At 39.9% G+C, this 14437-nt stretch overlaps 1 protein-coding gene across 5 annotated transcripts in view; it reads right to left on the reverse strand.

Annotated features, from left to right (window-relative positions):
- The window catches only part of GOLGA4 (golgin A4), a 99493-nt gene that overhangs the window by 53730 nt on the left and 31326 nt on the right, over nucleotides 1-14437 (reverse strand). For all 5 annotated transcript variants that reach the window (XM_057706914.1, XM_057706916.1, XM_057706915.1 and 2 more), the window contains 5 exons: nucleotides 6620-6934; nucleotides 5709-5756; nucleotides 4389-4445; nucleotides 759-857; nucleotides 302-431 (listed from right to left, as the gene is read on the reverse strand). In XM_057706914.1, coding sequence (XP_057562897.1) covers nucleotides 302-431; nucleotides 759-857; nucleotides 4389-4445; nucleotides 5709-5756; nucleotides 6620-6934 — 649 coding nt within the window. The remainder of the gene's footprint in view (nucleotides 1-301; nucleotides 432-758; nucleotides 858-4388; nucleotides 4446-5708; nucleotides 5757-6619; nucleotides 6935-14437) is intronic.

Genomic DNA, 14437 nt, shown 5'->3' on the forward strand with positions numbered 1-14437 from the left:
ACCAATCCACTTTTTGCTACTGTAACTTCCTTGCCCCACTCTCTTCTGCCTATGAAAGTCTTTCATTTTGTACAGTTCCTAGGAGCTCTTTTCTATCTGCTAGTAGGGTGCCACCTGATTCATGAATCATCTAATTAAGCCAATAAGATGTTGAAAATTGACTCAGTTGAATCTTTCTGGAAATGTCAGGGTCAGGGGCACTTTACTTCTACCTCAGTCCATGTCTATTAGTTCCTGCCCTAGAATCTCTCACCATCCTCCTCTAGTTTTTAACTTAACCTTCTGACAAGCTGAAGCTTACCCACTGGCTCTGCATCACCATCTGTGTTCTCTTTAGCGACGTCTTCAGCCTCTGGTTCCATCTGAGCGAGCGGTTTTGGTAAATCAGCAATCATTGGGCCATTTCGTAACCGTTGTTTCAGCAAAGAAACCTTAAAAAAAAGTCCATCATTAGATAAAAACCAAGGGAAACTCTGGCAGTAGTACTTTCTTCGAAACAGAGAAGAAACAGAGTATAATGGGGCTGGGGGGGATCAAACTTAAAAATTTACTCCCAATGCAGCTGATTTTGATATTTGCTATTTTCAGTATCTTAGCCAGAAGATACAATCAATCAAAAATTATCCTTAAAATTGAGGAAAACCAAAGAGTTTTAAAAACAGGCAATTTTTTAAACATATGGCATCTATTAGCTATGCCATCAAAACCCCTTTATTTTTCTTTATCCAAAAATTCAACACCTTTTCTTTTTTTTTTACCTGGGTCTGGAGAACACTGATATACTGATCTTTTTCCTCTAAAGATGCATCAAATTCCTCTTGGAGATGTTTTTTTGCTTGCTGGTCCATTTGGAGCTCCTAAAACATAAAGGATTTATAAGTAGTTTCCAGTATAAAACAAAAAATACAAACTTGAAGTTTTCAAAGTTTAAAAACTGATCAATCCAGATCTGCACTACTCTTAAGGTATCAGCAACAATAGAGAATAATCAGCATTTAAAACATCAGTATTTACCCCAACAAATAATTTTGTTCCTTAAAGAGTATGAAGACCCAAGAGAGAGCTGTGATCACGCTAAATTGACAACTATGTAGAGAGGATTTCAAAAATTAGCTACTTAAGACAAAGGTGATTTTATCCTACTTTAAGACATCTTACTGCTTGTGCCATCTTATATTCACCTGATCTAAAACTGAATTGTTATATACTAAATAGATAAGAGACTTCCTCCTCCCAATGCATGACAGTGACCAATAGTCAAAACCAGAAGCTTCCTCAAATGAAAAGGTTGACCTAGTTGACCACCGAACAGTGAAATTCCAACTTCCTGGCATTACTTAAAATGCTGCCTTCCTTAGTCATTAATGAGCCTTCCTAACCAAATCCTATGGTCTTTACCTCTCCACTATACCAGTCACTAATAATTACCTCCTCAAGTGAGGTACCTGCTTTCTGCAGCTTCAGGGCTCCTACCCATATTCCTGTCTCTTAGAGCTTCCACTGTGCCCTTCACTGATTCTATCGGCAAACACCCTCCTAAACTCAGTTCTGTGTCCTCAGGGCTTCTCCCTTACACTTGCTCTATTAGAATGTCAGCGATTAACACCTGGAACATAGTGGATATCCCATCAAAACCACTGTATTTTTCTGGGATTCCTATTTTTGTAATTCTCTAAGTTAAAATATTCAAAATCACATTTTACTTATCTTTTGTTGACCTCTGCATATAACCAAATGCTTTCATTACTTTCTCTACAATGTTTAGGTCCTTCTTCCACATTCATAACCATAATCCCAATCTCTAATAATTTTGATGATTAATTTCTTTCCGTAGCCTTCTAGAGAGAATTCTTACCTCAAGTCTTCCTCTGATTTAATCCACCCCTCACACATTTGCTAGAAAACTTTCCTCAAACAGTATTTTCAAGGACTTATAAGCAACGCCCTCTTCTTGAATTGTTTCAAGTTTACTAACTCTCAAAACACTGAGGCACTAACTGTCCTCTGCTCTCCCCCACACCCACATGGCCCCAAGATCTCAGCACACTTACTGCTCCTCTTACTACAGACTCCTGGCTTGACCTCCCCCAGCAGCAGGCGTCTCCAAATGCTGGTCATCAGATCAAGACATGTTTTCCTTAGATCTAAATTTCGTTCATCTCAACAACTATACTTTATTCTAAGACTATGTCCTTCCTAATTATTTTTATTATTAAAAAAAAGTTCTTGCATGAAATAATGACAATAAAAGAATCTAGTTCCTCAATGTCCTCACCTGAAAAAATAAAAGTAGCCCTGGGACCTCCCTGGTGGTGCAGTAGTTAAGAATCCACCTGGCAGTGCAGGGGACACGGGTTCAATCCCTGGTCCAGGAAGATCCCACATGCCGTGGAGCAACTAAGCCCATGCACCGCAACTACTGAGCCTGTGTGCTAGAGCCCGAGAGCCACAACTACTGAGCCTGTGTGCTGCTACTACTGAAGGCCGCGAGCCTAGAGCCCATGCTCTGCAACAAGAGAAGCCACTGCAATGAGAAACTCACACACTGCAATGAAGAGTGGCCCCCTCTCACCACAACTAGAGAAAGCCCGGGCGCAGCAATGAAGACCCAACACGGTCAAAAGTAAAATTAATAAATAAATAATAAAATAAATCTTAAAAAAAAAAAAAAAAGTAGCCCTATGACAAGTCTCTTTTCCCCCATTTCTGGAAGGAACTGGAAGGTAATTTCTCAGTTTCTGAAACCCAAAAGTCTGGAAAGCACTGTCCCCCCACCTGACTCTGCACAGGGCAATTCTTTTGTATACAACAGCTGTACTTCTCCTTAATAGAAATGCAGTCCTTTCTTTAAAATTCATTTCTTCTAAATAATTTTTCTACATTCTACCATACCAGACTCTTATCTGTTCCATGGCATCCGTACCAGCCCACAAAAATTTCTCAACCCATATTATGATTTTCAGGTTTTGAATGTTTTCATCTCCTCATCTTAGGTTAAGAAGTCCTTGGATACAACACAAACATCGTGGTTTTTTTGCCTCACCACTCGACTTGCAGGATCTCAGTTCCCCAACCTGGAACTGAACCCAGACCATGGCAGTGAGAGGCTGAATCCTAACCACTGGACCAGCAGGGAATTCCCTGGAAACATCTTTTAAGCATGTCCCCTTCTCCCTCCTCCTGCTATGTTAGACTATTCAACCAATAAGTACTCCATAAACAATAAAGACACAGTTACAAAGGAACTTAAGAACTCTCAACTTACATCCAGATTACAGCCCACAGGCTGGCTAGCCACCTGTCCAACCCCACTGTGACAGGGACCACACCAGCTCCAGAACTAGACTCTAGTACCTGGGGCTACTGTCCACTTTCAGGAAGTTCTGATTAGACCCTCGGGGTCACTAAGAACAAATCTAATTCTTCTTCCTTGTGACACTACTTCCAAACTCTGAGGCCAGGCAAAAATAGAACCCTGAATTTTCTCTCTCTATTCCCTATCTCAGCAAATGATGCCACCATTCACTGTCACTCAAGCCCAAATTCCTGGGGTCAGTTTTGACTCCTCTCTTTTCCCCCACGTCCAATTGTCAGGAAACCCTCAAAGTAGATAGCAAATCTGACCATTTCTCACCACCTCTATCCCTACCCAGACTACAGCTGCAAGAGTTTGTTACCTGGCTCTGATACCTCACTGTAAAAATTATACCCCCCCCCCCAAATTACAATGAACAGAATTTTCATTTTACTTCACCAAAAAAGATTGTTGGTTAGGAAAAACAAAAAGAAGCCTGAAATACCTAATAGAAGGGACAGGTTAGCCTTCAAAGTTGCAGGCAAATGATACCCTATTGCTAAATAACACATTCCTAGGTCATCAGAGGCACACCTTGGAGATACTGTGGATTCAGTTCCAGACCAACACAATAAACTGAGTATTGCAATAAAGCAAGTCACACAGATTTTTTTGGTTTCCCAGTACGTATAAAAGTTATGTTTACACTATAGTCTATTAAGTGTGCCAAAAGCATTCTGCTTTCTAAAAAATGTACATACCTTAATTTTAAAAATATTTTATGGCTAAAAGATACTAACCATCATTTGACAATGCAAGGATGCCACAAACCTTTCAATCTGTAAAGTCAGGATCTCTGAAGCATAATAAAGTGAACTGAAATAAAACTAGGTCTGCCTGCAATTCCACCAACATATCTCAGGGAAACCACATAAATAAAAACTGTAAGAACTGATTCCTGGTCTCGTAGGTTGGACTGGTTAATTTTCACTGTAACTAATGTAGTAGATGTGAAACTATCCCAATACATACAACAGTTCTGATAAATATGAGAGACTTAGTTACTATTCTCAAAGTACTAGTCACAACTTACCTCTCTTAACTCTCCAATCCTCCGAAGTGCTTTATCCTGACTCTGACTTAATATACCCTTTAATTTAAAAGGAAAAAGAAGCTGGTTCAAACAACCACATGACATAGTAGTGAAAAGCAAGTTTAAAAGATCACAAATCACTGAATTTTATCTCCAACACCCTTTACTTTTGCAACTATGCAACCAAAACTGCCTACTGCCACCTAGTGGTAGAATTATGTACATCTGGGAATAAAAACCCATAAACAATTCATAGAAACATCAGCAAGGTACACACAGAACTTAGGAACAAAACCTTTTGAGAATGAATTTATGAAATATTAATAGCACAGTGGATTAAATCAGAACTACCCCCATTTCTATAGACCACATGTTTAAGAAAATATTAAACTAAAAACTTTATTTGTAAGAAAATAATTTTCACACTTGATATGGACAATTAGAACAATGAATCAGCAATACATCACTGGTATTACCATTCTCAATTGATTATATTCCAGACCAAAACCAGAAAACTTAATGTTGTACTCAAAGGAGACTAATATTTATGGCAGATTAGATATTTTAAAATAATGTACACAGGGAAATCAACTTTACCAAAACTCACCAAACAAATAACTTTCTGGTTATACAATTAGTGTCTTTAAATGGGACAAGATGCTAAACTGTTTTAAATGACTTTAATTGTAAAAAAAAAAAAAAAAAAGACTATCTGCATTTTATAAATAACACAGTACCATGTGCACTGCAGTGGCTATTTCCCCTTAGCTCTGACATGTGAATTATCACCTGAGACGCCTGCTGGGAAATTTCCAGTCATGAACAGGATGACACAGGGGTGGAGATGGGTCACCAGAGGCGCTATAATAGCTGCTTCTCTCCACACACTTAACCAAAGGCTTCATAAGCAGCAGCCTTAGGAAATAGAGAGGATGCTTGGTTTTGGACCCTGATAGTAAGAAATAGAGATTTAAAAAGTAGAAGGGAAAGCTTCAAAGTTGTACGTCTCTTGACCACTAAAACAAAGATGCAGCCTGCAGACTGACTCACCAGGAAAGATGCCAGAAAGAGACAAACATGCCTTAAACCAAACCTCTTACACAGTGTAGGGATCCAAAACTCTAGGAAGCCCATCCCTACCAGAGGTAAAATATCTGAGATTTCTCACTCATTCTCTTTATCAAAATCCCCAATGGTAAAACAGCTTAAAAACTCTGGTCATATGAAGAATTATTAAAAGTGAGTTAGAATTATCTTTATTATAAAATCCTTTCTTTTTTTAAAATTATACATCAATGTAACAGCCAACAAATCACTTACTTGTAGCTTTTTCTTCTCTCTCTGAAGAGTCTGATAAGCTGTAACAAGCTAAAATAAAGAAAAAGTCACTAATAACATCAGTCATTCCTACATAAATGCAATTTATTCTAAACTCTGCCAAAACATCTTATTATGAAAGTCAGAAAATAAATCAAAGGAATCTTTTTATAGACAATTCAACCTAATTAGATGCATATGCAATTGAAACTAAATAACACAGGAAATGTATTTCTAAAAAATAAAATGGGGATTTCGCTGGTGGTCCAGTGGTTAAGAATCCACCTTCCAGTTTAGGGGACGTGGGTTTGGTCCCTAGTTGGGCAAGTAAGATCCCACATGCCACGGGGCAACTAAGCCCATGTGCCACAATGAAGAGCCTGCGCACTGCAACAAAAGATCCCGCGTGCTGCAACTAAGACCCAACGCAGCCAGAAACAAAATAAATAAATATTAAATGTAGGTACAATGAGACTGCACCAAATGTGTCAGAAAATCAGACCACCTAAAACATAACTGGGGTCAGAAATAATGGAATCTGGTTGGCAGAAGAGGTCATTTTGGAGCCACAACACTTAGAAGATGAACAAGGGAAGGGACATGAGGAGGAAAGACGATGCACTCTGAGCTGGGTGTCCAAGCAACCTTGGAGGGAGGGGCATAGAATGTGAGAACCAGAAGGCTACAGGCAAAAAAACCTGCTCCAAAATTATACCAAGAGTCTTGTCAAAGAGCCTCAGTAGTACCACTGAAGGTCTCTAACTAAATACTGCTACAGACTACCCACCATCAGTATCCAGCGTAGCTAGGGAACTGACAGTTTAGCCAAAGACAGGCATAAAGGCCAGACAGTCATATGAATTAGAGATTAGGGGAGAAAATTTTTCATACCAGCAAAAAAGCCACGCTCCTACCTCGGCACATTTTCCTTTGTAGCCATTCAACCTCCGTTCCATTCTTCGCAACCACTGGATCAACTGTTCTTTGCTGAGACTGTCTAAATTCCCTAGGGAGTCTTCAGTCTCACTCTCCATATCAGAGGGGGGATCAAAGGTGGCAGCAGAGAAGTCCTGGTCAAGTCGATTCAGGGACTCTCTAGAAGACGTTCGCACCAAAGACTCTTTAGAGGAAGATCGGAATAGAGACTCCTTTATTGGACTCCAAAACAAAGACTCCACGGAAGGCACCCGGAGTTGGAGCTTCTGTGCAAAAGACTGCGTGTCACCTGACTGCAACCAAAATGCAACAGAACACGTGGGTTAAAATGAACATTTAGATTTCTATTATTCCCTAACCACCAGCAATAATCTATTAAAAGCTAATACATTTAATGTATATTCCTGACATTTTACACAATACACTGTCTTCTGAAAAATGAGACATCTGGTTACTTCTGCAAAGGCGCTGGACCTGGAGTCAGAGGACTGGGGTATAGAGCCCAGGTGAGTGGCCAAACAGCAGAATAACCTTCACTAAGTCACTTCCCTTCAGTCTGCACATATGTAAAAAAGAAGGAAGCCATACTTTCCCAGGTGACCTCACAGGTGTGCTATGAGATCTGTCCACTAAACTATAAGATCCTTGGAGGCAGTGGCCATCTATACCACCAGTACACACCCAGGGCCTAAAATGTGGGCATGTGCTGTGGAGTGTGTGGCTGAGTCTGGAGTCTGCCTGGAGGTGCAGGTTCCTCATCACTCTTCTCAGGCACAGGGTAATATGTAGTGAACCCATTTTGCTCAATAAGAGAATGCCAGGCAGAGCTGACTAGTGATACCCAACTCTGCTCTACTTACCACTCTGTCTACTGGCAATAAAAATAAGCATTAAAAAATCTTGGAGGACTGTTAAAAAGTCTGAGCTAGAGTCCCTCTGCCCAGATCAGTAAGTCTGATGTTAGAAACAGTGATAAGCATGAGCTCTTCTCTTAATTAGAATATTAGTATTAATAATAATGCATTATTTTGAACAACAGCAATGGAAAATAATATAATTCAATAACTTGCATTATTGTAAGCTGCATTATTTTGTTAACGTGACAGAAGTCTGTACTTAAAGGTGTTTCCTAGAAACTCATTCTCAGTGCAACAGGGTCACTGCAAGATCTCAAAGATGCCAGGAATGAGATGCTCAGGGGAGACTGAGGTCATATGTAGGCAAAGACTACAGGAAAACAAAAAGATTCTCTTCAACATACAATAAAAAAATCAGACCAGGAATACTTCACTCATAGATGCTAGAGATTTAATAAGAGTAAGAGGGGCTCACCCCCTTCACATGCACAGAGATTTATCACAGGGCCTTCTAACCAGTAAAAACTGGTAACAAGTCAAATGCTCACCACTAGAGGACACATTATATAAACTACGGTGTATGTAAGCGAGTGCAGGACATACTATTAAATAGGAAAACTCAGGTCATAAAATAACACATACACTGTGAACTCATTTTGATAGAGTTACATATACTTTTGGATATGTACGTATGTTTACACAAACACCCATAGAAGCAGGTCGTTAAAGGACAAACACCAAAAGTTAACAGTGAGTGGGTCTGAATGGTAAGATTTTAGGTGATTTTTACTTTCATTTTTCCATTTTCCTGTACTTTCCAATTTTTTTTTTTCATAACGTGCCAGTTTTACCTTTATACTGGGATGGGGTGGAGAAAGTCTTAAGGGAGAGAGGGACCCTCATGCTCAAATACTTGAAGAACCACTTTACTGTTATTCCATTACCATCTACTTCTGACCCACGCAAAAAGTGCTTTTCAGCTCTTACAGACAACCTCCTTGTAAACTGCCTTAGCACAAACAAGTGACGCAAATTTGAGTAACACTAGAAATAGTTGTTATTTTAGGGTGAGCCAGGAGCTAATGCACAATGTCAAAGACATGTATCTGCAGAAGCTCATAAGCTGAGTAACTGTCACATCTACTCTGCTTGGGAGGAAGGTGTTTGCGTGTCATGACTCAGCCTGTGGGCTGCCAAGTAAGGCTGCCTAAATTTCAGCCCTGGCTCCACCACGATGTTCATGACACCGACCAAGCTACTTAACCTCTCTAGTCTTGTTTCCCCCTCTCTAAAATGGGGATGACAGAAAAAAAAAATGATGGTAATAATACCACCCACGTCATAAGGATGCCACAAGGAGTGAATGAGTTAATATGTACACGCAAATTGCTTACAATGTAGCAAATCTTCAATAAATATTAGCAATTATCATTATCATCAGAGAAAGACTAAAACAAAACAAAAGACAAACTTATACAAATAAGAATGTCTTATACAAACTTAAGAGGCAGACTCTTCTGGTTATACAATGCACAGGCTAAGAGCTAAGAGCACAGGCTCTGCAACCAGGCTTCTTGGGCTCAAGTCTTCTTTCCACCTTTAACGGGCAATATGACCTTGGGCAAGTTACACAGCCCTTCTGTGCCTTTGCTTCTTCATAAGTAAATTGGAGAAAACAACAGTACTCACCTCGCAGGGCACTTGTGAGGAATACTACAGTAACACAGGTGAAGCACTTAGCACCATGACTGGCTTGAGCTAAACAATCAACACTGTCTATCACCTGATATCTAATCCTCCCTTCTTCCTTTCCACCAGATGCCAGTTTCGCGCAAGGTAACAATACAGCCAGGTTAAAACATTCACCTTCTCAAATACAAATTAAACCATAATAAGATACTACCACATATCCACCAGGATGACTAAAATTAAAACTATGGAAAATTCCAAGTATTGGTGAGGATGCAGAGCAATCCATTTTGGAAAACTACCAATATTTACTAAAACTAAACACACACACACTCTCTGGACCAGCAATTTCACTACGAAGTATATACCCAATGCAAATGTATAAATATGTTCAGCAAAAGATATATACTGGAAAGTTTATAGCAGCACTGTTCAAAATAGTGCCAAACCTGAAACCACTGTTGATGCCTATAAATAACAGACAGGATAAATCAACTGTCGTCTGCTCACTAATGGAATACCAGACAGCAATGAGAATTAAAGATTTACAGCCACAAGCAAGAATACAGATGAATCTCACAGAGTATTAAGCAAAAGAAGTCAGACACAAAAGACTATCCACTTTTGATTCTATTTACGTAAAGTCAGAGACAGGCAAAATTAATCTATAGTGTTAGAAGTCAGGATAATGGTTACCCTGGGGGTGGAGGGTAAAGTGAAGAGGGCAGAAGGAAGCGCAAGGGCTTCTGGGGTACTGGTAATTTCTGCTTCTTGATTTTGGGTGCTGATTACAAAGTTGTGTTCAGTTTGTGAAAATTCAGAAAATTGTATACGGAATACATGATACTTTCCTGTATATATGTATTACACTGCGATACATTACAATTAAAGGATTTTTTTTTTTAAATTAGCTTTTTGCAGACTCTTTCAGCCAGGAGTGGGCCATGTGCCTAAGTTCAGCCAATAATGTACATTACAAGTGGGAATCTGAAGGATGGAACCTTCGGGAGTTCCCTGGTGGTCCAGGGGTTAGAACTCTGCTTTCACTGCCGGGGCCCATGTTCAATCCCTGGTCGGGGAACTAAGATCCCACAAGTTGCGTGGAAAAAAGATGGAACCTTCAAGGAGAGAGATTATTTTCCTGATAAAAAGGAACATGCCTTTTGTCCTGTTGAAAACGGAGATGCAATTTCTGGAGGCCAAACTTGTAGCTGTGAGGCAGCGGTGAGGATGAGAAACTAAAGGGGGGGGGGGGGGGGACAAGAAGCAAGGGAGAAGGGTCCTTGATGACTGTCTCTTTCTAGCCCTTCCGCTACGCGAAAAACTAAACTCCCACTGGCTCCAACTGTTGTCAGGTTTCTGGTACCAAACACATTCACTGATTTATTAACCATTTTTAAAAAGCTGATGGGGGTTAGAGAAGGAGAAACGTATAAATAAAAATAAATGAACACGGAGTTACTTTTAACTCCTTTCTGTCTCCCCTGCCCTATCTTGTTCGCATCCCTCCTTTTTTTCCCCTAAGTGTTGTTGTTCAGACCTTTATCCTCTACCAGCTGGATATCTGTAGCAGCCTTCTGTTCTCTTGCCTCAAATCTCTTACCTACAAATCTGCCCCCGCACACTGTCACCAGGACTGTCTTCCTAAAACACTACTCAGAACATTTCATTCCAATTCCTAAACTGAATGCCCACTTTTAATATAAAGTTCAAAATCCTTACCTTATACTCAAGGTTCCCACTTCCCAAGAACCATTTCTCTGTAAAACCACCCCTCCACTTGAGTTCTAACAGGTAACTTCCTGTTCCCTGAACAAATGCATCATTGTGTGCCTCTGTAGTATCTCCCAAACCTTCCCTGCATATGGAAACCCAGACAGTCTTCAAAAGTGAGCTCAAGTTTCTGCTCTTCCAGGAAACCTGAGATCTCATCAATCAGAAACAACCTTTCTTAATGGCCTAAGCACTTTACCAGGACCACTACTGGAGCACATATTGCATTCTGACTCACCATTAGTTACTGACTTGCTGATATAACAACTAATGAATTGTTTACGCCTTAGAACAACTGCAGAGACAATACAGCACAGTGGTTAAGCACACAGACTCTGACCAAAACTCCCTGACTTGAATCCCAGCTTTACCACTTACTAGCTTTACGACCTCTTTGTTTCAATTTCCTCATCTATAAGATAATACTACTCTAGTAGGTTGCTATGAGGATTAAATGAGTAAAAGCATTTAAAATAGTGTCTCATATGCAGGAAGCACTAAATACGTTTTTCTATCATTACATCTGCCACACACACACACACCCTCACCCCAGACTTTATGCGCTTTTAGAAAAGTGTCCGTATTCTTTATCTCTGTAGTCTTGCCTCAGCGCCTTCCACAAAGCAGGTAGTTAGTACACATCTGTTCAGCTGAACCTTAACTTGGCAATATGATAGTAGCGATCTAATGGGAGATCTTTAAATACCCGATGCTTGATCAAAATGCTATGTATCATTTTTATATACAGCATATGTTATTCCAGAAGTCATCAAAAAGCATTGATACATCATCAATAACACTCAAGAAGAGAAAGAAAGAAATGAAAACGCACATCCACAAGATTTCTACAGTAACATTCATGATAGTTTCATTCATAATAGCTGAAAACTGGAAACAACCCAGGTGTCCATCAATAGGTGAATAACTGCGGAATATTCATTCAAAGGAATCCTACACAGCATTAGAAAGGAACAAACTACTGATAACCACAACATGGATGAAATTTCAAAAACAAAATGCTGAGTGGAAGAAGCCTTCCACAAAAGAGTACATACTCTGTAAGGCCACTTATATGAAGTTCTAAAATAAGCAAAACTAATGTGTCGTATGGTGGAAAAGAATTATAACCGGTTGCCTCTGAGAGGGAGGGCCATAAGGGAGCTTTCTGGGGTGTTGATAAGCTTCTATAACCTGTGTGGGTTTGGGACACACCACTGTCAAAACTCAGTCAATGTACATGTGAGGTTTGTATATTTCATTTTATATAAAATTCACTTCAAAAAAAGAAATTACAAACACTGAACTCTAGGTAATGGTATACATACTAAAACATTAGTACTGTGGCCTGCAACTTTCTCTGGAAGGCATCAAAAAAACAAAATGGATTGAGGGATGAACAGAAGAATGAATATATGGACAGATTTGTGATTTAAAAAGAAAAAACAAAACAAAAACCACTTCCCTGGTGGTCCAGTGGTTAAGACTCGTGCTTGCACTGCAGGGGGCGCAAGTTCCATCCCTGGGTCAGGGAAGTTCTGCATGTCATGCAGTGCAGCCAGAAAAAACATACAGTCAAGCATCAGTGATAGAATCTAGATGGTAGGTATACAGATGTTTACCTTATATAAAGTTCTTTCAACTCTTCTGTATGTTTGAAATTTTTCATAACAAAACTCGAAAATAAAATTAAAAGCAGTATTCAAAAAATAGCAACGTTTCAAAATTTAATTATGCTACTATAATTTCTTTTTTAAAAAATTCATAAATGACTGTCTTTCCTTCTTTCTTTCCTTCTTTCCTTCCTGCCTTCCTGCCTGCCTGCCTGCCTGCCGGCTGTGTCGGGTCTTAGTTCTTAGCTGCAGCACGTGGGCTTCTCTAGTTGCGGAGCGCGGGCTCCAGAGCGCATGCGCTCTGTAGCTGTAGCACGTTGCATAGTTGCGGCAGGCGCAGGCTTAGCTGCCCCATGGCATGTGGGATCTTAGGTCCCCCACCAGGGATCGAACCCCCCCTGCATTGGAAGGCGGATTCTTAACCAATGGACCACCAGGGAAGTCCCCATAAGTGATTTTCGAAACCAGACTTTTTCCCATAGTTTAAAAAAAAAAAAAAAAATAGCAGGGACTTCCCTGGTGGCGCAGTAGTTAAGAATCTGCCTGCCAACACAGCGGACACAGGTTCCATCCCTGGTCTGGGAAGATCCCACATGCTGCGGAGCAACTAAGCCCGTGTGCCACAACTACTCAGCCCGTGCCTACAGCTCATGCTCCACAACAAGAGAAGCCACTGCAACAAGAAGCCTGCGCACCGAAACGAACAGTAGTCCCTGCTCACCACAACTAGAGAAAGCCCATGCACGGCAACGAAGACCCAACGCAGCCAAAAATAAATAAATAAATAAAAGCATATGAGAATGGCCATTTAAATCCCTATGCTTTGCTCTATTGAATTTAACGAAATTCAGCTGTTATTTTGTTTTTGTTGTTTTTACCGAAGTATAGTTGACTTACAATATTATGTTCGTTTCAGGCGTAAAACATAGTGATTCGACGTTTTTATAGATTACACACCAGTTATTACAACATTATTGACTATAGTCCCTGTGCTGTACACTACATCCCTGTGACTTATTTATGTTGTAGCTGTAGTCTGTACCTCTCAATCCCCTTCACCTCTTTCGCCCGCCCCCCACCCTCCTCACCTCCGGCAACCACTAGTTTGTTCTCTGTATTTCATTTTGTTTAAACAGTATATAAAATTAAATGAGGCAATACATGGCAAAAAATTATAGTGGGGTAGATTGATGTTTCTGTCTACCTATGATAATTTCACTATCCATAACTAGCCACGGGTCTTTGGGCAAATTAATTTAATGTTTCATGCCTGATATCTCATCTATACAATAAGAGGGTAATACTAGATCCTAGATTCATCCTAAACTGCTGAAACACTAAAACTATGATCCAATAAAACTATTTCACAGCTTCTCAGATAAGGATGAATGCTCAAATATACCTGTTTTGCAAAATATATTTTTCTCTATTACATGGTGACATACACTAATTATTGTCAAATATCTGAGTTTTATAAGTCTCTCTGAGGTAAAACATCAACCACCTGCATTCCTTTGGGGATGAATGAAGAATCATTTTGATTAGCTGAATTCTATGTACTGCATTAAACAATTTAATAGTTAACTATCTAACAGAAATAGGTATACTACACTTTTCTGCCTTCTTAAATAAGGACAATGAGTCACTCTTTTCAATGACACCCCAGCCACAATCATTACTTTGTGTGCCAAAATCTACTGGTTTCCAGAGGATGTTCCACCTAGTCGTAAGGGGGTCACAGGCAGCTACACTTTATAAACCCTTGGCCTTGCTTTTCACCATCTCTTCTACTTGGTGTCAGTTCAGCCACAGTGAGTATTCTACCCCTTCGGGAATACCCATGTTCCTAATTTGCTACCAACAACCA

This window comes from Hippopotamus amphibius, chromosome 13 (genome assembly GCF_030028045.1).
Source record: "Hippopotamus amphibius kiboko isolate mHipAmp2 chromosome 13, mHipAmp2.hap2, whole genome shotgun sequence".
NCBI lineage: Eukaryota > Metazoa > Chordata > Mammalia > Artiodactyla > Hippopotamidae > Hippopotamus > Hippopotamus amphibius.